This window comes from Talpa europaea (assembly GCF_964194135.1).
Source record: "Talpa europaea genome assembly, chromosome: 3".
NCBI lineage: Eukaryota > Metazoa > Chordata > Mammalia > Eulipotyphla > Talpidae > Talpa > Talpa europaea.
Genome location: NC_140069.1, coordinates 135,045,573 through 135,069,801, shown reverse-complemented (window position 1 = coordinate 135,069,801; position 24,229 = coordinate 135,045,573). Strand labels below are relative to the sequence as shown.

At 43.8% G+C, this 24,229-nt stretch overlaps 2 protein-coding genes across 5 annotated transcripts in view; one reads left to right on the top strand and one right to left on the bottom strand.

The window, feature by feature from the left end:
• COPG2 (COPI coat complex subunit gamma 2) overlaps positions 1 to 7,237 on the top strand; it is a gene marked incomplete at both ends in the record, with an annotated part of 91,551 nt that extends 84,314 nt beyond the window's left edge. The window contains 4 exons of one of the 2 annotated variants that reach the window (XM_084229600.1): positions 5,372 to 5,469; positions 6,198 to 6,336; positions 6,604 to 6,702; positions 7,107 to 7,237. In XM_084229600.1, coding sequence (XP_084085726.1) covers positions 5,372 to 5,469; positions 6,198 to 6,336; positions 6,604 to 6,702; positions 7,107 to 7,237 — 467 coding nt within the window. The remainder of the gene's footprint in view (positions 1 to 5,371; positions 5,470 to 6,197; positions 6,337 to 6,603; positions 6,703 to 7,106) is intronic. The other variant, XM_084229599.1, reaches the window with a different exon arrangement.
• A 1,595-nt stretch (positions 7,238 to 8,832) lies between these two features.
• Positions 8,833 to 19,550, bottom strand: MEST (mesoderm specific transcript; the record flags this gene model as incomplete). 3 transcript variants are annotated; one of them, XM_084229704.1, is made up of 12 exons in its annotated part: positions 8,833 to 8,950; positions 9,848 to 9,911; positions 10,663 to 10,739; positions 11,902 to 12,003; positions 12,255 to 12,325; positions 12,837 to 12,877; positions 13,953 to 14,011; positions 14,176 to 14,312; positions 14,408 to 14,485; positions 14,886 to 14,965; positions 16,852 to 17,006; positions 19,525 to 19,550. In XM_084229704.1, 12 exons carry the CDS (start codon positions 19,548 to 19,550, stop codon positions 8,833 to 8,835), a joined length of 1,008 nt encoding a protein of 335 aa, XP_084085830.1. The 3 variants fall into 3 exon arrangements, with proteins under 3 accessions (XP_084085830.1, XP_084085831.1, XP_084085832.1); XM_084229705.1 differs by having other exon boundaries at positions 16,894 to 17,006; XM_084229706.1 differs by lacking the exons at positions 11,902 to 12,003; positions 19,525 to 19,550 and having other exon boundaries at positions 16,852 to 17,005.
• Positions 19,551 to 24,229: the final 4,679 nt, after the last annotated feature.

Here is a 24,229-nt window from a genome sequence, read left to right as displayed (position 1 = left end):
CATGGGTTCCCTGCTCTTGCCTGACTCGTGTGCCCTTCCCTGACTAGCCTGTCCCTCCTCATCTGCTACCCTTCCACACAAGTCGACTCAACTACTTCAAATTTTCAGTTAGTCCTAATACAAGAAGCTGCTAGCAAAGGCTTTTCATCAGAATCACTCTAAATCTACCTTTGTCTAAAGCAGTTTTCAAACTGCATTTTGTTAGAATGCAAACTGCTGGGTCACACCCCACATTTCTGATGCAGTAGGTCTGGTGGGGCTCAAAAATTTATATTTCTAACAAATTCCTAGGTGCTGCTGATAGGGACCTTTATGGAAGCATTGCTCTAAATGTACCCCTCCATCAAAGCCCTTTAAAATTTTCCAAGCAAGGCATCAAGAGTGAATCTACTTTTGACTACCATTCCTTCCCAGGCCTGTCTTTCTTTCCCTACTATTCACTGCAGTCTTGACTCAGGCCCAACAAATTTTACCAGTTTAGACTCATTCCTACCTCTGACAGGCTCTCCCATTCTGGGGATCTTTGCTCTGTGTGTGGTTGTGTTATCAGCGTGCTCCTACTCAGAGCCTCTAGTCTAGACGGTGTCCTTAGCTCTAGCTCATCTTCCACTTTTTTGGCCTTCTCCCTGCAGTTAATACCTGCCATTCTCAAATGACCTTTTAATCTAGGGTTGGCTGCAGTGTTGCTCTTCCCTTGTTACCTGTCTTGCCCCCTGCTCCCCAAAATGCTACCTTTCTTCAGCCTCCCTTTCAGGTGTTGTCTACACTCTTCTCCAGTGGACTTGGTCTCCTCTGAGCAACACTTCTTAGCCAGATTCTCTCCCCAGTTGCTGTTTCTCATTTCCAGAAAATCTTCACATGACAGAGTAAATTCTACAAGTGACCTTAATGAGACACTGCGTGGTGTGCACTTCCTCTCATTGGTGGTTTGCCCTCCCATGGCTTAATTATCCTATAATTTCATCAACCGTCTGTACATGGAAATACCAAATGAAGTTTTACTCTAGATTTGGGTTCCCACCATGACCTCTAGTCACTCCTTTCCTACATCAGCCGTGCTACAAGAGCTCAAAAATTAATCCTCGTGTCTTTAAGATTGCTGCCCTGGCTTTATTCAGTGTTCATCTAGTCCAACCCCTTTTAACTCTCCAATTAACACTTCCCACCAAAACTTGTCTTTATTTTTCAGGCCCTGTTCTTCTCCCATTGCATCTACTGCTTTTTCAAAATCCTGCATTAAGGCCATTTGACCATATAGACCCATCTCCAAGGCCTTAGAGGATTCCCATTCTGAGAAGCTCCAGTCCTCATCCCAGCAGCCCATGCTGCTCCACTGTCATACTCCACTGCATCATCTCTCCTCTAACCACCATACCTGGCACAAGTGTGGTGCCACCTTCCTCCTGCCAGTCAGTACCTGCCAATCTTGAAACAGCCCCATCTCCTCACTGGGCTTTCCCACTCTTTCCTTGGTTGATCCTAGAAAAACATCGGTGTTATACACACAGTTGTTTTTTCCAGCTACCATCCTTTAGACCATTTCTCATGGACTCAGTATATTTTTTTCATCTTGTCTCCTTCACTCTAAATACAACTGCACTCTCAATCACTCCAGGTTTTCATAGGAATCTCATCACTGACCATGGCTCAGATCCATCCTGTTTATTTGACTTTTTAACCTTTCCTTCTATTGGTCATACTTGTTTCACATATCATTCACGTGGACCTCCCCCAGGACACTCCTCATAACACCGATTCTTATTTAGCCCCTTCCTCTTGCCATTCTCTGTCCTCCTTCAGGTGTAACCTAGCTTAACTCATCTCTCTCCACTTAATATGCACCTGCTGTTTCCCACTGTTCCTCATCCTGGCCTCTCTGATGCCCTTCCCTACCCACACTTTCTAGTCTGCACACCAGCTTAAATCCATCCTGCCATCTCTCCACTTTCAGGTTTAGCATCCATCTTCTTTTCTTTCTCCCTCCATGATATCTTCATACCATTTGCCCTAGAAAATGCCACTTTCAGCCAACCTTCACATAGCCGATAACTTCTAAGGGCAGCCAGCTTTGATGGGCCACTATGCAATAACCTATATCCCTCCTTGTCAGGCATTCTTTCACCTGTGATATCAACAGAAAGGTGCAGAAACTTCTCTTCAGATGTACTTTCCTCATCATCTTCACCCATTACCCATCTAATAAAATATTCTACTCTCTGGACAAACACCCTCTAGTAAGCCAAGTCTTATCTCAAAAGATGTGAGCAATAGCTTTTTATCAGCATTCATAATAGGATTCCTCATAAACTTTCCTGTCACCCAAATTATTGCATCAAGAGCTAGTGTACTGACAATTTGTACTTGAATCCTTGCTCCTCCCATTTCTATATAATCCTCATTGCAAGTCTTTATATATAACATGTGACCAAATAGATCCGCTTTGAGCTCTGATAGGATTCCCATTCTAGATCTGATTCCACACCTGCCCCGCTTTATAGCCGTCCATCCTAAGGTCATTTCCTGTTCTTTGCCTTTAGTCTCTTTTCTTTCTTACTCCATCATGAGTAGGATGGCCCAGGAATGCATCTTATCCTGTCAGTTCCTGTCTGTCATTCCTTAGTGACTCCTTTTCATCTCAGGACAATTTTAATCTTGTTTTTCTGTACCTTTTTTCCTTTCCCACCTAGTTTACCCCTCCCCTCCCCTAACACACATCAGTCCTAGAAAACCACCTGTTCTTCAGTATCCCTCTTGCCACAGGCCAAGCTCTCCCATTGCTTTAACCCTCTTTCCTGGTAAGCACACACTCCTCACTTTTTGGCACTCACGGCTGTCTTATTCCTGGATTTCCTCCACCCTGCACTGGATCCACTCCTTCTCCGCTGGGTCCAGACCTGTATGGACTGCTGCAACATCAGCTGATGTTTCAGATTCACCCCTTTTACCCTCTTTCTAATCTTTGCCCTATTGACCATGTCCAGTTCTTTATTCCAACAACACTTTCTGGAAGCTCCTAATAAGCCTATTTCTTATTTAGTCATAGCCTCCCCTCCAGTGGGTGAGAGCTACCTAATTTCCCATCCTGCCATCTTCTACGCTGTGCATCCTGCATGCCAGTCTGATTCACACATCTCTCTCCTTATCTAGTTCCAGCACCATTCTCATTTTCAGTTAATACAAAATAAGCCTCATTTCTAAGAACACTGTTAATGTTCAGGGCATTCTCCTCTTACTTCCTTTGGTTTTTTACCATGCTATGTCATGAAGCTCTCATTTTTATATCATGGCAATGGATTCAGTTTTGTTCTCTTGCCATGAAAAGGCCCCTTTTACCAGGTTTTCTCATTGCCCAAGCTAGCCGTTTTCTCTCGGATACCATGAATAGCCCTCCCCTACTGGTGCTACTGCAGATTCCCTGTAACCTCTTGTCTCATCAACCAAACTATTCAGTTAAAAATTTGCCCCCAAAATTTCTACTAATATCATTCCTGTTTCCTTAATCTGTATCACGTTTACACTCAAGTACCTGTTTTATACATTAAATTCAATCAGTTTGCCCTAGTCTGTGACATCTACGATTGCTCCTCATTATTTCTCCTCATTTTTCTTCCCACTTGCCTATGTCCTTCTGCTTAGTCAAAACCAAACTCGGGTTCATATAATCTATCACTTAATATCTATCCTGCCTCTCCATTCTTATTTGATCATGACCACTCTCCCTACTAAATGCCATTTCTCTTCATTAAACAAACCAAAACACCTCAACTGACCCATTCTGGGATTGTATTAACTTTCACTTCCTTCTTTCTTCTCCCTTTCTCCTGCAGGAAACCCTATCTTAATTTAGCCATACCCCCTATAGCACTGAAACAGATATTGCAGTCTTGGTAAGTACATTTTCCTAAATAGGTGAACCCTCATCTGTTTTCAGCACACTCCATTCAGCTCATTTGCTCTAAGTTCTGAGCTGTTCTTCATAGGATTCCCCCATGTTGGCTTTCACTAGGTGGTCTTATCAGTCCCATGGTTCAGTCTCTTGACTGTCTCATTTCCAGAAACTTCTGGAAAATATCTAGTCTTCTTCATTTGAAATACAAAGTATTTCAATTTGTTCCTAAATAAATTCTCTTATTACTTGCACATGGGCATGTAACTCTTACTGTTTCCAGCTCCCCCTTTGGCCTTTCTGTCCTCTTCCTTTGGCTTGTTCGCTTCTGCTTGCTATAAAGTTCTTTCACATTGTTTGAGATCCAAATAAACTATTACATCCTTTTTTAAAGTTTTAAGATGGTCCCGTGCTGTTAAGTGTGCACCCCCACACAGGCCCCTATTAAAACTGTGGCCTCTATTAAGCCTATGGCAGTGCCATAGGTTCTTTAATGTAAGTATATAGGTAGGTCATGCACACTCACTCTTACTTAGCTGCTAGACAGCCAGCTCTTGGAAATACAGTTATGTGCCAGCCATCTTTTTATATCTAAGGATCTGGCACATTAGTTTACACCTTTACATGTAATGTCAACAGGTATTAACACCTTTTACATGTTTAGATGGATAGAGGGAATATAAAGTTAAGAGTGAACAGTCTTAGAACCCAAACCATCATATATGGCTTTACATCTGAATCTATCCTTACCTCAGCTTTTTTATCCTCCTTAATAACTCAGTTCCCTCATTTTTATTATTTTTTGAGCATATAGGCCTTTTAAGACCATGGATTAGAGCCTAAATTTCTTTTCCTCATCCATGCTTAATAAATCCTCTTCAGAGAGTTCAGAAGATGCTATTGTCATGAAGACTTCACATTCCAAAATGTGCCCCTTCTTTCCATTTCATTTCTACCAGTCATCTTAAAACATAATTGCCCATTTTTTCCACTTTATGACACTGACTCAACCAATACTAGAATCTCATTACTGACCTACTCACTGTAGGTTGCAAGTTAACTAAGTTTCTTTTGGTGATCTGAACACCCGCTGTCAGCCCACAATCTAAAGATTGTATTTGCTGATGGATTTTTTGCTTGTCAGCTCCTAAAGTAGTGTTTCTTACATTTTTCAATACATAAACTCATTTCACAGGCATAGGAAAAAAACTGCCAAAAGCATTTCCTCTGTTTGCTTTATATGAATACAAAAACAGAGTTGTGCCCATGCTATCTTTTCTGTACTAGTCTAATCCACAGTGGCGATTACTTTTACAATCATACTTAGCGAGTGCTTTGAGAAGCATTACCCTAGAAACCAGAGCCTCTGCGTTTCATTTGACAATATTGAACACAGTGCCAAGTGCAGAGTGGATCTCCTGCATTACTGATGGAAACTCTGCTTGCACTGCCCACTGACACAGGCTTGTCTGCTCTCTCTTCTAGTTGCAAGCACATTTAGCTGCACTATGAAGTTTACTGTTCGGGACTGCGACCCTGACACTGGGGTTCCAGCTGAGGAGGGTTATGATGATGAATACGTGGTAAGTCTCCCCTGCACAGAGACTCACTTTGATACTCTTACACCATTGAGTGACTTTTTCATGGAGAGAACTTTTTTTTAGGACATCTGACATGAACTCATGGGGGCATTATGCTTCTCAAGCAGATTACAACTGAGGACCTGAACAAATCTTCCTCAGTATTGGGCCTATGTCATGCTAAAAAGAGTTGAGGTCAAAACTCACCCTTTTTAATGTCTTTATTATAGGGATAATTAAGAAAGAAAAATATCTACATGATTTTCATTAAGATGGGTCAATTTAAGTATTGGGTCTGGGGGGGTTTTGTTCAGTTTTTAGTTAGCTAAAATAATATGGCTAAAGCCATATTATGGGTTGAAAAACCTTCACAGAATATAGGGAAGTTAAAAAACAGGTTGATTTGTATCAACCCATTAGGGAATGCTAAATAAGCCCTGTATGGCTTGAATTAGGTGGTGAGGTATGACCACGTGACTACTTTGTACCCCAGGGCTATATATGTTACCTGAAATTGGCTCTTGCCAGATGCCCTATTTTCCTAGGTTTTTGCTAAGGCCTGCATCATTAAATTTATCCAGACCACAGAACTTAATAGTAGTATAAGTTTTGTGGTTTGGTAGTTTTTCCTAAGTGCTTGCAAAAGCACTTAATGATCATCACACTAATTAACTCCTTTGTTCTATACTAAAAGAACTTTCATTTACTTACCCCTGCTTGTTACCCACTAGCTGGAAGATCTTGAAGTGACTGTGTCTGATCACATTCAGAAAGTACTGAAGCCTAACTTTGCTGCTGCTTGGGAAGAGGTGGGAGATACCTTTGAGAAAGAAGAGACCTTTGCCCTCAGTTCCACCAAAACTCTTGAAGGTGAGAACAATTTTACTATCAATGTATTGCCTAGCAGCAGTATAAAAGCTAATAGGCGTATCTGTTATTCCAGAAAAATGTCCTGTTCTTTTAAGTACTTTATAAATCATTTCACTTAAAAGACTAACACCCTTGTCCTCATCATCCAATTGGACTAGTTCTAGTCCAGTAACCTCCCTCACTCCCACACTAGCCACCTCCACTCCCAGCAGAGGCATATCCCTACACTGACCTTTTCTGATATGTATATCAATCTTCTCAACACAGAAGCTGTCAACAACATCATCACATTTCTGGGCATGCAACCATGTGAGAGGTCAGACAAAGTACCTGAGAACAAGAATTCCCATTCCCTCTATCTTGCAGGTAAGCAACTTCCATCAGATTTCCCCTTTATTTTGTTGCAAAATTTAGTGCCCTGCTCCTGTCCCACTGTCCCATTTACATTGGTTATAATCTTAATCACTGTCAAAATTTGCTTTGGCTTTTAAAATTTGCTCTTTTAGGTATATATTTGGCCTAAAAAAAAAACTTAACTAAATCTCTGCGATTACATCCCCAATTTGAGTACTCCAAATCAGTATTACCTTTTATACCCCTGATAGCATGGAAAATCAAAGCTTATTTAGACTTTATATGTAGGATTCAACTCCTACTATAAATACAAATCTCTATGGTCACAGAAAGGAGATGCAGGTGGAGTATGATAAATCTCGTTATTCAGCGCATGTTTTGAATTCTTAATATGGCTTTCGTCACTTTTTCCTCAGGTGTATACAGAGGTGGCTATGATTTATTGGTGAGGTCCAGGCTGGCCTTAGCAGATGGAGTGACCATGCAAGTGACTGTCAGAAGCAAAGAGGGAACACCTGTAGATGTTATCTTGGCTTCTGTTGGTTAAGTTTTTACTGGGCAAGGTGAAGTTGGTGTACACGTCACTATCAGTGGGCTTTTAGGCTAGTGGCATGAATTTCCCAGAATCATACTTTTAAAGATTAATGACTTTGGAGAAGCAAATTAAATGTTTGGCCCTGAGCCAGCAGATCAAGCAAATGTCTGTCCTTCTGCATGTCTCTTCCCCCTCCCTTTTTTTCTTTTAATTACACTTGGTCATCATTGGTATGATAGTACAGCTTTGAGTGCTCTTGAAAAGCAAATACTATTCTATACCCCAGCTGCTTAACTTCATTACATGCTTTAATTTTATGTGTCTCTGAAAGCTCCTAGCAATGTTGGAAAAGTTTTATCCCAGAGGGGTGGTGGGGGAGGGGAAGCCAGAGTCCACTTTTGTGAAAATTCATTTTTATTAATAGAAAATAAACACTTATTCCAGTTTCAGTTGTTGAAGTTGCTAATAAAAAAAAGAATTTAAAATAATCACTTAATAATCCTGTTTTGACTAAGACAATGAAATTGTGGCTTAAAAAAAAGTATTCAGCACCATATGCTTATAGATCTTTCAGAATTTTTTTCTAAAAAGTTTCTGGAACTTTCCTGTCTGTGAAGTACAGGAATTGCTGAGCTACAGGAAGCCTCTTTGGGTTAACCAATGAGAAATTAAGCAGTCATCATAAAAGGAGTCAATGTACATTCAGCATGGAAACTTGGACTATACAACGATCCCCTCCCCTCCAGCTCAGGAGGGACATGCTTCTAAGCACTGAGGTATGAAGAAGTCAGACTGTTATTTGCTGTTAGAATTGGTCTTCCCAGCTAATAACAGTAAATCTCTGGCACAGATACTATTGGTCCTTAATGTCCTGTGATTTTAGGAAATTCTGCAAATAATTTGGATTTAGTTTGATTTATTCAGAAATTTAGCATGTTTAAGAAAGTTCACTGTTCTGCCAGAATAAGTGTCTGCTGGTTTAGTAGCCTTATAAAAAATATATATAATGTTGTAGGTTAATAGCCTTAAAGCATACTCAGAATACTACATTATTTAAACTAACAAAATGTCTATAGTTAGAAGCAGCTGATGAAACTAAATCCAAAATTATGACAAGGGAGACTCTCACTTGAAGCTGTATTAAAGAACTTTAAAAAGCAGCATGTGCCCTTGGAGCCAATCAAAGGAGAGGTAAGGAGGCACCCTTTCCTCATTCTTTATGTGATTCCAATTTGGGATGGGCCAGAAATCAGCATTTTTAAATATTTCAGAAAGGCCCATAGAAATGTTAAAAATCTTTTATGCAAAAGAATGTCTACCTTTCTGCATCAGTAACGTGCCCATCAGAATTTCCTAATAACACAAAGACAAAGGCAAGTCTATATGCTTGATCAGATGTCAAAGGAATGGGGTGTAGACTATTAGGTCACCCTTTGTCGGAGCTTTGCTGGCTTTTTTTTAACTACATGTTCACCAATATAAGTCAGGTGGACTTGTGAGAGAATAGTGTTTGGGGCCAGGACCTCTCTTGGGCATTTCTTCCTAAGTGGAATATACAACAGATAAGGGAGTAGGGGAGGTAATACAGGGAAACTACTCTTTCCAGCTCAGAAGGAGTTGATGAAGCCCATATATGCATTCAAGAAGCCCATGGGATCCTCTAGCTGTGGATAGTGGCTAATGTGGTCATCCAGAATCGACACTGTGGACCGCGGCAGCGTTTTCCTAGTGGAAGAGAACAGCATGGAGGTGAACTTGAGGCTGGAGGGAGGGGGAGGGATGTAAGCCAGTGGGCAGCCCCAGTAAATGCCCCTGTAGACATACCACACTGGAAGGAACCAACAAAGACCTTATTCACCTTCTACCATGGAATTGTATCTTAGGCAGATAAACTTGCCAGTTCCATTTATGACAGATATAGGCTAGTTTTTAAACGTTCATAATTCAACAGTCAACTTAAAAATATAACAACTTGAAAATATAATTTTGCAACATATGTCAAAGCAAAATGATTTCCAGCTCCTTAGAGTAACATGAAGCATCGAACAACTCACTGTCAAAGCAAGTTAAGAAAAGACCTTCCTTAACCTGAGAAGATGAGAAAGGGTATTCTGTTTAAAATGTAAGCTAGTGACTACTGGGTTGTTTCTGCTAGGCCATGTGAAGGTATGGAACATTCTTACGTGACAGTCAAGATTTCATATTCCGACACCTTCCGAGTACCTAGAGAAAATAATCACCAAGAGAAGGCACTTTTCCACAGTGAGCTTTTCTCAGTCTCTCCTTGCAGTCTGCTCAACTGAGGTCAATGAGTTGGCATGTTACAATCAGATTAAAGCAAGCATTTCTTAAAATACATCCACCTCCATTCCTTGGTTCACATGGTATCTTTTTCTTACCTGTACACCTAGGAATATGTAGTAGCTACAACAGTGAAAACAGGTTATACGAATCAAGATAGTGTATAACTGACTATCTTGATATTACATAAGCGTAAGATTCCCCGATTCAACTTATTATGTTGCCTGGATGAACATCAGTGAGGTCAGATACAGTGGCTAGAACAACAGTGTTGTTCACCACTAACGAAACAAAGACCCCCCCCCCCCAAGGGAGACTCACCTGTACAGCTCCAAAAACTCTGGATAGGGATTCACGGGATCCAAGGGCCCATAGATAAAATGAACTAGGAAATAGAGAGGAATGAATTACTACTAGCTCTCATACCTATTCAACCCTTCCCAAAAGAAGGATTTTTTAATGACAGACAACCTAGCTTCTTTCAGTAAGTAGGTTATAAGGAAGGTCCAGGAATAAGTAAAAAATGTAATCCATTTGGGTCATTTTCTCCTATATATAACCCTTCAGTCCCTCCCAGGTCTTTTGTGCCCTGGACCAAAAGGACTAAGCACCGCTTCCTCTAAATTCAGGATGTCATTTTAAAAGTCTCTTTCTTCAGTTATAATTGACCCTTGGCATTTTAAAATCAACCAGTAATTTCCTGAGCATTAACTATTATGTGTGAGAGTACTGCACTGATTTTTTCAAAACCATGAGAATGAAGAGACAAATGGGCAGCCTCTTGATTAGTAATCTGAAAAGCCTTTTGATCCAGAAATTCAGCATTTAATGTGGCAGCCCCTCAGAGTGAGTGATACCAACTACCCTTGCAATAATCTCTCAATATTCTGTATACTTTGCAACACATATCACTGGTGTTCCAGATGTTGTAAACAGGGTTTCCAGATTAACTAAAGGACACCCAGTTAAACTTGAATTTCAGATGATTACAATTATGTCCCAAATATTACACACTTATTCCTTAAAATTCAACTTTAGCTGGGTATCCTTTTTTTTCTTTGCTAAATCTGACAATTATTTTAACCCCATAGTCCCTCTGTTTTCCCTTAATCAAGATGTAACATAAAAATACTCACTGGGAATAGTTACAGAGGCAAGAGCTCCCACCCAGCGTCTTCTAAACTTCTTCCTTTGATTGATGTACTGTAAGAGACTATGAGGGACACATAGTCAGCAGAAGAAAAACTTCTTTTATTGTTACAGGGATACTAAACCCTGAAGGAGCCATAAGAGCACAGTATGTTTTCTTAATCTAGATATTACTGGAAATGGCCCACTTACCCATTTCTGTTGACCCCCATCATGTAGTTATGGCAGTGATCATGCCTGCTATCAGCCTAATAATTGATGCTGCTTTGTGCTTGTTAAGCAAGGAATAAGATCTAGAAGGCTGGTAGTTAGTTTGAATTGTAGGTGACTAAAGCCGGGGTCTAAGGTTCCAACTGTGGCTCCACCTGCTAACTAGATCTGAGGCTGAAAAGGTGTAATACATATTCTCAGTGTAGAGGTTTATAAGCACAAAACTCCATTCTCTCTATTTCATCTGACCACAGATAAAATGGAAAATTCCTTTTCCTACAGTGAAAGATACCCACATTTTAGAACTTAAACCCACATTTAGGACTTTAGAGATGTCCTAATAATTCTGCCTGACATCTCCAGGACAGTTATTTTTTGTGAACCTCTTTGAAATGATTATTTACAGTTTTAAAGAGAAATTTTTTTTTTTAAAAGATTTATCTATGCATCTAAGAACTGGGGTATAGGACAGAGGTGTGGCGGGAAGTGGGTGTGTGTGAGAAGATTCACCAGAGAGAGAGGAGCAGAACAGGAGGATCTACTGAGATATACTGAGGGTAGCAGCGGGTGAGACAGGAGAGGTCTGCTGTGCCATATGTGGGTTAGCTCCCTGGCCGGGGATAGAACTTGTGCTGCAGTAGCTGCCAATAGCTTCATTGTGCTGAGACTTATTAACCCCCTATGCCACCAGGGAGGCCCCCAAAAAAGTGTTTTTTTTTTAAATAATGTATCTTGAGGGGAATAAGGAGTTAGAAGTGGGAAGGTAGAACTTGCCAGTTCCATTTATGACAGATACAGGCTAGTTTTTAAACGTTCAACAGTCAACTTAAAAATATAACAACTTGAAAATATAATTTTGCAACATATGTCAAAGCAAAATGATTTCCAGCTCCTTAGAAAGTGTAGAGCATGATTTTTTTGGCATGTCAGGAAGGAATAGAACAAGAAATCGCACATCTTTGCCCACTTTTCAAAAAGAGCCTCTCTGAAAACCAAATCAAAGGATTATTTCTTACCTGTCGATGACTAAGTTCCCATCATTGTTGCGTATCCCTGCCCACATGTCCCACAGCTCACTCTCAGAGGGCCGGGTGTATGGCCCAAAGACTGGGGTGAGACTGAAAGTCCAAAAAAGCAGAAAGATAAGTGTGAGAAGAATTCAGAATGTCAAATATGACTGGAACCTCAGAGGTCATGCAGTCTGACCCATAACTGATTCTTGAATTCCTTCTACTACTTCCCTGGCAAATGGCCAACACCTTTGCTTCAAACCCTAGGATTTGACTATGAATTTTAATGGCAGGAACTTTTTTTGTTTTTAAGACTTTGTCACCAGGATATGGTGAATTAGTTTTTGATAATGACTTACCCTCGAGAGAATACAAAGAAATTCATCAATCGAGTGAGGATGGGTGACAGCACGCCTCCATCTTTGAGAAGCTGTGGGCAAATAAGTAAAAATCAATCCAGAGAACGAAGAAACTAACCAGGACCAAATATTTTATACTAGCAACTAAAAATGGAGTTTAGCCAAATCTTCTACAAAATTGGTTTGGTCGCTGACTTCACTTCTAGTTCTGTTCTACCTTCCCACATTCTTCTCTCATGGAAGACACACACCTATTTTAACTGGCAGTAAGATTACATTTTTACATTTTACTAAACCTCTTAAGACTTTTAACTGAGATATTCAACTTTAGGGTCCCAGTTTGTTCAAAAACCCTGCTGATGACACAAAACTATTTCTCCAGATATCTATTGATCTCTTGTCAGAAATAAGGGTATATCTAGGGTGCCATCTCTATGGCTTTATTTTCATAAGAGGGGAAAAATTAACTGCTTTAAATTTATGAGAGGTCCATTATAGATGATATGGCCTTTATGTAAAGGTCCCAGCAATATTTATGTATTAATCTTAGAAATGAAAGACCTAGTCAGTGGAGTAGCCAACCTTTTGGAGAAGGAGAGGACGGTGAGTCTCAGGAAATATCCCTGTAGGAGAAGAGATTTACGTTATACATTTGTCAACAAGTTAGACCAAACGGGCCGATTATCAGAAATTTTTCATCCTATTCACTATCACTTTGGGGCCTTTACTGCCAAAATCAGAATTAGAGAAACTTAGTAGAGTCATCTAATTGTGTCTCTAGGGAATTCTGTATTTAACAGGTCAAATTACATCCCACTGGGACCTGCTTTCCTGATAATATGCTTGGCTGTCCATAATGCTGACGACTAGGCGATAGATCGGTCCCCTGAGCATTTCCTCCCATTCCTTAGAACACAAAGTGTTGTTATGATTCAGGTGGCAAAAGAAACCAGAGATTTAAGTGTAGGTTTTTAAAAAAAAAAAAAAAAAAACAACACAAACAACCCTAGAGATTTCCCTTTTCTCTGGGGTCCATGAGAGAGAGCCATGAGCATTAGTAATAGATGAACAGATTCTTCTCCTGATCTGCCCTTAAGGTATTCAGGGGACAGTTGGATAATCGTGGACTTAGAAACCAGGCCCAGTGGCACACAAAGGAAAAGACACATGTCTCTCCAAAAAGTCTAATCAAGGCTATTAATTTCTAATTGAGACTTGGTTCTACCTCAATTACAAGTTTAAAAAACAAATCACAATAGTATTAGAAGCACCTGTGGCTTCACAGCACCTACTTGCAGTAATGACCCTCTGCAGCTGTTGCAGGTACTGAGAAATAGCATGTACACTCCTCACTGCTCCTCATCCTAGTTGTTACTAGACCCACCACTAGATCTTGCTATGTGATGCATTAAAAAACCCAGCACATATTACTGTAAATGCTTTTTATTAACTATAGTCAATATAATTAAATTGCTTTGTAATCCTATTTCTTTTTCTATATTTAAAAACATTCTGAGAAAGGGTCAATAAATCGCATCAAACCACCAAAGTCGTTCTTGGCACAAAAAAGGTAAAGATCCCTCATTTAATTGTGTCAGCTTGCCATAACATCAGATTACCATTTAGATGTCACTGTGATATCTAAACACAGCCCTGCCAGGCCACACCTCACTTTCCACCCACCGCCAAAGCAATTACCTCCATTAGACAGACAGAGACTCTTTATGGTAAGCCGACCAGATCGATTCTGCTTGAACCTAGAAATGGGAGGAAAATACATCTAACTGAGCGGACTTAATGTAGCAGCTGACGACAAATTCCCAGGAGGGAAAGGGTTAGAAAGAACCCAGAAAAAGAACTTTTCCCAGAGTCTGAAACCTAGTGACACTGGGAAAGTACAGAAGTCTGTGTCTCCACTGACCTATAGAGCAGCTCCTGGGCAACGATATCGCCATAGTCGTGAGACAAAAGGTTGATCCTGCGGTTCTGGAGCCCCAGATGCCGCAAAAGTGCCTCCACGATGCTGGCCTGCTCGAATATGGAGTAGTGATGAGGTCTCTAAGAGAAAGAGCGCCCAGAGTGAAGTCGTGAGTGCAGATCTGTCACTGACCTTTCCGTCCTAGTGCACTCCCGCCCCTCAACACGCTGCTTACCGGTTTGTCACTGAAGCCAAAGCCTAAAAAGTCGAGGGCAATCACTCGGTGAAATCTCAGGGTCAGACCTTCCCAAATCTATAAGAAAGAAAGGTATGATTTGGACTTTCTGATCCTGCCCCTCCCTTTCTGACCTCCAGCAGTACAGGAGTTTCATCCCTATCTCGGCTTAACAGATGTCAATAGAGGGAAAACTTGATGATACTACCACAGGCCCTCAGACGATCCTCTTGGAAAGTGCTTCATTTCTAACAATCTCTCTTGAGGGAGGAACTCCAGCATTTTTAACTTGGCAATGAGCCTTCCCATACTGCCAGAGTTTTTTTTTACTTCCTCAGAGTAAATGAGAAACAGTTCTATATTTAATCTTATTTTATTAAGCAATCCAAATACGCTGAAGCCTTCCAGTGCTAATAACAAAATCCTTGATTTGGGACTTTTAAAAACCTAGTAGGACTCAGAAATCCGATTTCATTACCTTGTACCAATCATAGCTGGATGTCGGAAACCCATGTAGGAGCACAACTATCTCCGGACTTCCAACCACACCCACGGAGTCTGGGAAGAAGCAGAAGGCTCAGTTAAGCTCCCTATAACATGACATTAAAATTAAGTAACCTGATATAAAGAATAAGAAACCATGCCCAAACTAATTAAAATATATCTTTTTAAAAATGCAAGCTTATTGCTATAGGTAAAAATAGGTATTTTCCCCTTTTAATCTGTATATTAGAAAATTGTAAATAGCACACTTGATGTGAAAATACCTGAATGCCCTTTCAAGTATTTGACCTAGGTCTTTAAAAAGTATTTCCCCAATTCTTCCTTTGTTCTGTATTAATATGCAAATTTTTATAGTAAAAAATATAGTCACAAGCATCAAATTATTTATATCTTACTGCTTTCCCCCCTAAAATTATGTTTATTGAAGTTTAGTTTACATCATATCTGCTTTGAGGATTCGTTTTAAACCTCTACAAATGTATGTTTTCACACCCTGCACGTCCCCAGTTCCCCAATAATCCTCCACCATGTTCCACTGGGCCCCTTCCTCCTCCATCTTCACCCCTGCACCCTCCTCCCCTCTGGTTGCCTCAGTTCTGCAGTCAGATGTCAAAGGTTTATCACTGGTTTGCTTTTCAATGTCCCTTTGTTTGGTTTCTCTGTATCCCACGCGTGAGACCATCCTGCATTTGTCTTTCTCCTAATTTATTTCTCTTGGCGTCATCCCTTCCATGTATCTCATTGTTAATGGCCTCACAAAACTCTCTAAATATTAACTGATGAGCACCTTACTTGATACTATTTGTTTAGCACCTATTCCCGCAGGATACCCAATCCACTATCACAAGCATGATACTCAAACTATTGTAAAATTCTAGCAACTATAAAAAAGTTAATATCAACATGGACATTTCTTAATGCATAAACATCTTTTATATATAGTATTTAAACAGTAAAATGCCTTGTTAATAGTAGTAAATTAAAGCTAACACATTCATATACTGCCAGTGGTGTGAGAATTTGAATGTCTTGTAAAAATAGTTTATAATTAGAAGCAATTCTAGTAATATGTAATATACTTAAGCCTAGAAGTCTCAGTTGAGAAGTCATGCAAATAAAATTCTGTTAACTAAAAGTATAGCTTGAAAACACAAGGAAAAAATTAACACATGCATCAAAATTTCCCTTTGATAAACACTGAAAAATTAGAGACAATCTAAATGACCAATATAAATAAAGCCGTATACTTACCTAATTGAATATAGCAAATGAGAGGCGGTCAGGAGCAATAATGAAAAACGGTTTATGACAAACATTTTTCGTTATTGCTCTTGACCCCCGCTCAAAAGAACTCTTTCAATCTTGTTTCTCAGTTTCACCTATAAAAGAAGGTCAGTGGCACCTATCTCCAAGCACTGTTGTAAAAAGTAAATGAAATAACGAAAGCTGAAAATATAATTCAATGCCTAGCACATGGTAATTAATAAGTAACAATCAGAACAGTACTTATCATTAGCAAATTAATGCATACAAAGGTATAAAGTTTTGAGCACATAAAGTTATACAAATAACAAATTTTATATTAAACAGTAAAATGAAATCAGGGATGGGTGTGTGTGTGTGTGTGTGTGTGTGACACAACAGCTCTATCCAGTGTTTCTGTTTCCTGACACTAGAGGCGCTCAAAAGAGGAAACCAGTATCAGTAAGATCAGTCTAGAGGGAAAAATAATACGAGCGTTCCATAGAGACTAGAATCTCAATTCTACCACCCCCACCCTTCCAGAAGTTTTCTTTAAATTTCTGTGCTATCAAGCACGTGGTATAGAAAATGTGGTTTCTCCCCTCCATCGCTGAGAGGCAACAGAGCCCAATGGACACAAAACAAGAGCCTCAGTGGAACTGTTAAGACCTATATGCACAGGAAGTTCCCGCTCTTACCTTGGTAGAAGATGCGCAGTCCCTTGTAGGTGAAAAATTTGCCTGACGACTTCCAGGAGTGAAGAGCAGGGGAAAGCTGGGGGGGTGGGATGTGCAGGTAGGCCGCAAGCAGGGGCACAGCCAGTAACCCCACCTGGACCCACCACTCCCTCATCCTGTGGGAAAATCAGAGACTAGGGTAAGCCATCAGGTGACACTGTCCATACTTCCTTGAGTCCCTCACTGGTATCCTAGGGTAGCAGTTTCCATGCCATGTGGCCACTACCTTGCCCTCGAAATGAACATGAAAGAAGACAGTGCGCCTCTGCCTGCTACGGCAACACCATACCTGCTTGCCATTCTAATTTTAAGAGAAAAAAATATGTTAATCTGTAAACTTCCCCTCGCTTATCCCACTTTAACTGCTCAGCCCCCTCCCCATGTGCTAAAGAGGTTTTTACGAAAAGTCAAAGGAAAGTTACTGAAGTATTATGTACCTTCTCGGGACTTTCAGCAAGGTTTTCCTAAGGAAGAAAATTACTTCATCTTCACTCTAAAAACTTTTATCACCTACTTGCCAGTCCCCATCAGTAAAATATTTATAAATTTTTCTTTAACCAGGAATTTTTTTAAGACCATATTTATTTAGTAACATGCCCTTAAGCAGAATGCTGCTCTTGATTTTTAAAATATTTATCAACCCTCTGGCCCAAGTGAAGTCCCATGTTGTACCACTATCTGCATTTTGCTGAGAAACTGCTCAGGGCGGAGTCTGTAAAAGAAGCAAGTACAATGTATTTTCCACATAGGAAGCTTTGTCGTGACCCTGAATTTCTAATTTCTTGAGGGGTTAGGGCAACAGATTGTATTTCTGCTTCTCTTAGCAGACTCTGCCCATTTATTTAATTTCTTAGGACTCCCCCTACACCCCCCAAAAATAAGGCAGATCTCATACCCACCATCTGGGAATTGTGTCTTTAGGAAAAACGTGTTTGCACACCCAACCCTCCCTTGTCCAGGACTTCAAAGGTCCAGGTCAAATTTATCCACAAAGTCAAGTGCTAAATAAGAATTAGAAACAGTTCCTTCTTTCTAGCTTATGAGTCCTGATGGTCACCAGGGAAAGATGGAAGTTCTCTCCATAACCTGGCCACAATCCTACCCATCACAAATTAACACAAGTCACACACACACAAAAAATTTCTTATAACTCTCAAACCCACACCCCCACAGTGTTAAGATAACAATATCCCTTAAGGAATCTCAGCAGCCTTGCCTATTTTTTTTCTACCGCAGTCTTTTTTCCTTCCTCCAAAGTACGCCTCCATAAGACAGACCAGATGATTTGGCTCTACCTTCAAGATATCAAAAATGATTTTAAAAAGTACCCCGACATGATCATATTATCAAAATTGTTACCCCACAACCGTAGCTGGCTACACCCCAGTATCTCTGTAAAATGGGATGAAAAACGCATTATTTTCTCAGAGCTCTGTGCTGTATGTCAGCTCACACATTTTCACCATGCCATTTCATCACTCCGTGCTCCCCAGGCTTCTCATTCATTCGCGGGCTCCAGCGGCGGGGTATCTGCAATGACTCAGCAGAGAGCCAGGGAGGGGCCAGTAAAGGAGCAAGCAAAAGTGGCTCCCCCCACCCTTCCAGGCTGGGGAACAGCGTACACACTCTGCTCGGAGACACCCCACCCTCCGCGTCTTCCTTCTCTTTTACTCTAAGAAAGCAAGGCGGCAATCCCTCAGGAAACCGTTTTCTGTCCTAATTACCTCATTAAAAATGTCCCTAATGACATTTAAGGTTTTTTTTTTTAATAAGGCAGCAATCTGGCAATCAGTAGGCAAACAGATTAAATATTTTTTACCAAAATCTCCATTATTTGATGAGCCATGAGTCGAGTAAATTTAGCAAACCCCAGTAACAAAGCTTCTGGAAATCAATCAACCTTTCTGAGCCTTGATTTCTTCGTCTTGTAAATAGGAAAGAAAAACACTTTTTTATACCACCGAACCAATCCACTTTACGGTATCGCCACGAGACTAAAAACTAGTCATACACCAATACAATCAATTCATGTGTAACATTATGACAGTCTGGTCACAATGCCATTCTCGCTTGGATTGCTACTGAAATCTCAAAAATACTTAAGCCTCGGCAATAGGGGACTGCGGGCTCTAGTTACACCTTCGCGATAGGTAACTCACGCCACGGTGATTCAAGGGTCTTCAAACCCTAAATTGCTGCAGGGCAATCCCCGGATCTAGAAATCCTAAATCTGCGCCACCGCCCCGCAATACCCAGGTCTTGAAACCCTAAATTGCACCAATGCGATGCGGGGTCTAGAAACCTGTATCGCGCCAGGGAGATATTTGGGCATGAAGATCCTAAATCACACCAAGGTGAAACTCGGCTCCGTAATTCCTAAATTGTGGCAGGACGACGCCGGGGTCTAAAAATCCTAAATCCTATCCAAACAATACCTGGGTCTGGAAATTCCGAGTCCGGGAGACCCCGAGTTCTGACCATTTTACTGCACACCTCCCCGAGACGGCACCCCCACCCCGCGGGGGTCTCCTCCGCGGCGGAGTCCGAGCTCCCGCCGGGGCACCGCGGCCGCCGAGCCCGCGCCCAGCGCGGAGCCGCCCCGGCTGCCACACCCCCGCGCGGCCGCGCACCCACCTGCGGAGGCGATCTCGGCGCACCATGGCGGGTCCTATCCCATGCCGTCCGCACGCACCGAGCACGGGCCCGCGGCGCGAGGCCGGGCAGCGCAGCACGGGGCGGCCGCGAGGGCGCCGGCCGCGGCAGCAGAGAGCGGCGGGCGGGCGGGCGGGCGCTGCGGCACGGCCGAGGCGCGGCTGCCGCAGAGGAGGCGCCGCCGGCGGAGGTGCGCGAGGATGCTCGTCGCCGCGGCAGCGCAGAGCCAGTGGGCACCGACTTTTAGAGCCCACCCGGGCCCCGCCCCTGACCCGCCCACCTCGCCGCAGTGCCCCTCCTGCCGCAGTCGCCACCCCTCCCCGCACCCCCCCCCTGCAGCCCTGCAGCCCTGCAGCCGCTGTGGGGCAGGGGCGCCCCTCTTTGCCGCAACTCCTCCAGCGGGCACCTTCAGGGGTGTCCATGCCCACCAGCACACAGCTGCCCAACTCGGGACCCCCCCCCAACTCCGAGGCCCAGGTGCTGCAGAAACCCTGCCCTGGCGAGTTGCCGCAGGAAAAAAGCCAGACCCCCTGAGGTCCCAGCACACCCCCCAGACTGCCCACGGCCTCCCCCTGAGGTCCCAGCACACCCCCCAGACTGCCCACGGCCTCCCCCTGAGGTCCCAGCACATCCCCCCAGAATGCCCACGGCCGCCCCGCGAGGTCCCAGCACATCCCCCCAAAATGCCCACGGCCTCCCCCTGAGGTCCCAGCACACCCCCAGATTGCCCATGGCCTCCCCGCGAGGTCCCAGCACACCCCCAGATTGCCCACGGCCGCCCCGCGAGGTCCCAGCACACCCCCAGACTGCCCACGGCCGCCCCGCGAGGTCCCAGCACACCCCCAGACTGCCCACGGCCTCCCCGAGGTCCCAGCACACCCCCTGACTGCCCACGGCCTCCCCGCGAGGTCCCAGCACACCCCCAGACTGCCCACGGCCTCCCCGCGAGGTCCCAGCACACCCCCTGACTGCCCACGGCCTCCCCGCGAGGTCCCAGCACACCCCCTGACTGCCCACGGCCGCCCCGCGAGGTCCCAGCACACCCCCAGACTGCCCACGGCCGCCCCGCGAGGTCCCAGCACACCCCCAGACTGCCCACGGCCGCCCCGTGAGGTCCCAGCACACCCCCAGACTGCCCACGGCCGCCCCGTGAGGTCCCAGCACACCCCCAGACTTTCCACGGCCTCCCCACCCCAGCCCGAGGCGGCGGCCGGACCCCGAGCAGTGGGCGCGGGGTCTGAGCGGAGCGCGCCTCGGACCGCGGTCCCGCACGCCCGCACCCCGGCCGCCACAGCCGAACCCCCAGAGCCACAACTAAGCGCCCGGGAACGCGGCGCCCGGCCGGTCAGACCCCCAGGCTGACCCGCAGCGTCGTGGGGCCGCCGTCGTGAGGCCAAAAAGGCAAAACTTTTGGGAAGTCTGGGCTCCCGCCGGCCGGCCGCGCGGCACGAGCACGGCCCCTGCGCGGCAGCAGGCGCGGGCCGCACGCCCGGGCCCGCGCGGGGCCAAGAGCCCACCCGCGCAGGGGGGAACCCGCACCCCAAGGAGAGACGACACCCCCCCTGCATTCATGCAGGCGTGAACCACAGTGCAAGGACCCCGGGAGTACTGGGAAGGGGAAGGGATTTCTTCCTCCACCGTCCTTTCCGAGACATCCATCGTGCCTTTGACAAGAAAAGTGTAGAGAATCGCTCCTTTTTCTGGCTTGGAATCGAAATTCGGAGGAACGCGCGGCCGCCCAGGCAGCCCAAGCAGTGCCGGCCGCGTCCAGCGGGGGCGCTGCAGGCCTCGCCTACGGCCGCAGCCCCGCGCAGGCCGGCACGGTTCGCAAAAAGCGGGTTCAGCCGCACCCGCCCGGCATCGCACACCGCGGCCGGGAGCCGAGGATCGCCGACCAGACTTTGGAAAACAGGTGTGTCATCAAAGCAGGTGGCACGATCCAGGGTAACTTCTACTGGTCCGATACGTGGAGCCACGAAACAAATGTTTATTTAGCACCTATTGGCACCTACAGTGTTCTGACAGCGAATGGGGAAGGTACCCGCCTTACAGAAAGATGCTGGTCATAGGGTGGGAAAGACAGACAAAAACTGACGCTGCTCCAAATTTCCCTTTAATTTCTTATGATCGGTAGGCTCCCCCCACCCCCACCGCCCTAGTGTGTAAGGACCTCAAAGACCGGGCCCAAGTATTATTCACCTTTTGTGTCCCCAGAGCCCGCCACCGTGCCGGCCACAAAGCTGGCCCCTAATAAATACTGCATGAATAAGTACAAGAATTTGAGGGCACACAGGGGAGGAAGTAATTAAGGGGAGGGGGGAAGGGTTGTCTTGAATGATGAATAGACATTTACCAGAGAGACAAAGCGCATTCCAACCAGAGGCGAGGGCACTTGCAAAGCACTAGAGGCTCAGGACCGCACAACCTTGGGCGAAGCTGCAAGTCTTTTGGGCTGGGGTGCAGACAGGCAAAAAAAAAAAAGGCTAGAAAGCCTATTTCATCCTAAGGAGTTTGGAATTTTTCCTAAAGAAAACGAGAAGCCACGGATGGAATTAAATTCTTTATGGCCTAAATTGGTTACTTCACAAAATTTTAATGAGTCTTTTTATAAGTGGAGGATTACCTATTTAAACTAACCACTGCCACCTTTCAAGAACTGAATAAATTAGCAAAAACTTAAATAGGTCCTTTCAATGAAGTAAAGACATTTCTATTTCAACTAACGACAAGAACAACCTTTGCGTTATACGTATTTTCACATTTATTGTCAATGGAACCTATGAGTCTTGCAAACAGCTCTGCACTCACTAGGCCTGAGGCACCAGCATCTAAGGTGAAAGCGATTTTGTACGTAACGGACTGTGTGTGCGCAAAGGATCTGGTTCTGAAAGCCATGGACATGTCGGCCCACATGAAACAAATGGGCAGGCAGGACCAGAGGCCCTTGCGAGGGGGGAGGCAGTGTCCAAGGGGAGCTCTTGAAGACCTGAGGAATACTAACACTCGAGAGAAACCCTCCTTGACAGAGCCACTAGGAAAAATCTCCTTGGAGAAGGGATTGAGGTTGAGATAGATTTGAAACCAAGAACTGGGTTAGCAGAGAACGGCTTCGTTTAGAGGACCCTCCAGCCCAGAAACAGTTTGAAAAACACAGAGGATACTACGAGGGGTCAGCTTAGCTAGAGCCAGGTATTTGCTTTCAACAGTCGAGGGAGAAAATGCTAGTGGATAATGCCCCAGGAGCCAAAGAGTTAATGGATTTTCTAAATGTGCCTGACTTTCTTCCACATAGCAGCTTCCTCCACCGGGGGAGAATCTGGTCCAAGGTATAAAACACTTGGAACGCCTGAGAAAACATGTAACCGTACATAAATCTAAAGTCTGCCTCTGGCTTGCTCTCAGTACACCCTTTCAGCTCTCGGATACAGGCTGCACACTTGACCGACATCGCATGCAGCAGTGTATTTCCTCAACGGGTAGCTTATCACACATTCCTGTCACATTCCAATTCTAAGATAGTCCCACATAATAAGACCTCAGATTTGTGCAAAAATTTGCATAGAGCGCTCTGCATTTATTAGCTAGATGATGTACAACAGCAAGATGAGACCCACAGGGCTGGAACCATGAGTTCAATAATCGTATTTTTATAACCGCGATTTGAGACCCAGAATGTGAGAAATACACGGGTATTTATGGAGACACTAGTACAGATCTGGGAATGCCACTTTCAAAAGCCATAAATATAGATTCAAATAAACTAAAAAGTTCAAATTGGGAGAAAGCTGATTGAATGGCAATGTGTGTTAGAGATTTGACATAATCTGCAATGCAGTTTTTGGTTTTTAAAAGTTGACAGTGAGTCATTGCGATAATGCTCCCAAAGCCATAGGAGATTGTAATTAGAAAAACACCCAGAATAAGCTAATTCTACTCGATTCTGTTAGTTAGACCTCAGCAAAGGCATTTTTATCTGTTCTACAGAGCAGAAATTAAGAGACCTATCAACAAACAGGAACTTGTTCAGAGAACATCAACCAGACTGCATTGCAAATTATGTCACTTGAAGGTACAACAGCTCTCATGTTTAAGCTCCTACTGTAGCATGGATCTTCACCCAATTTATCCCTAATCCTCATAATAACTCAACTAGATGAGTACTTCCATCGACATTTTTCAGAGAAAGATACAGCAGCTCAGAGCATGAAGTATTAGTATGTGAAGGGGCTGGGAACTGAACGCAGATGTGTCTGGCTCCAAAGCTGGCGTTCTTTCCACTACCCCACACTGCCTCCCTGTTTAAAATAACGGAGCATGTTTAGTTGGAAGAAAAGAAGCCTTGTGGAGTGAGTGGAAGAAGGAAATGTGTTAGCAGTCCTCAAATATTTGTGGAAGCAGCATTAGACATTTTGTTCTGTATGGCTCCAACGAGTGCAAGTTGTAGAGAAACAGATGTCGATTCAACATAAAGAACTTTCTAAGGGTCGGGGCTGTCTCAAGACTGGGTGGCTCAGTCATTTTGGGATGTGATAAGTTCCCTGTCACCAGGGGCTGGGTAACTCAGTGGCAGGTATGCAAGCTCTGGATATGTGACTGCAGAATAACCTTCAAGGTCATTTTCCATCTCATAGAAACTATGGCTCAGAGCGGTACTGGGACTTGGTCAAGGCAACGCCTCTATTGCGGG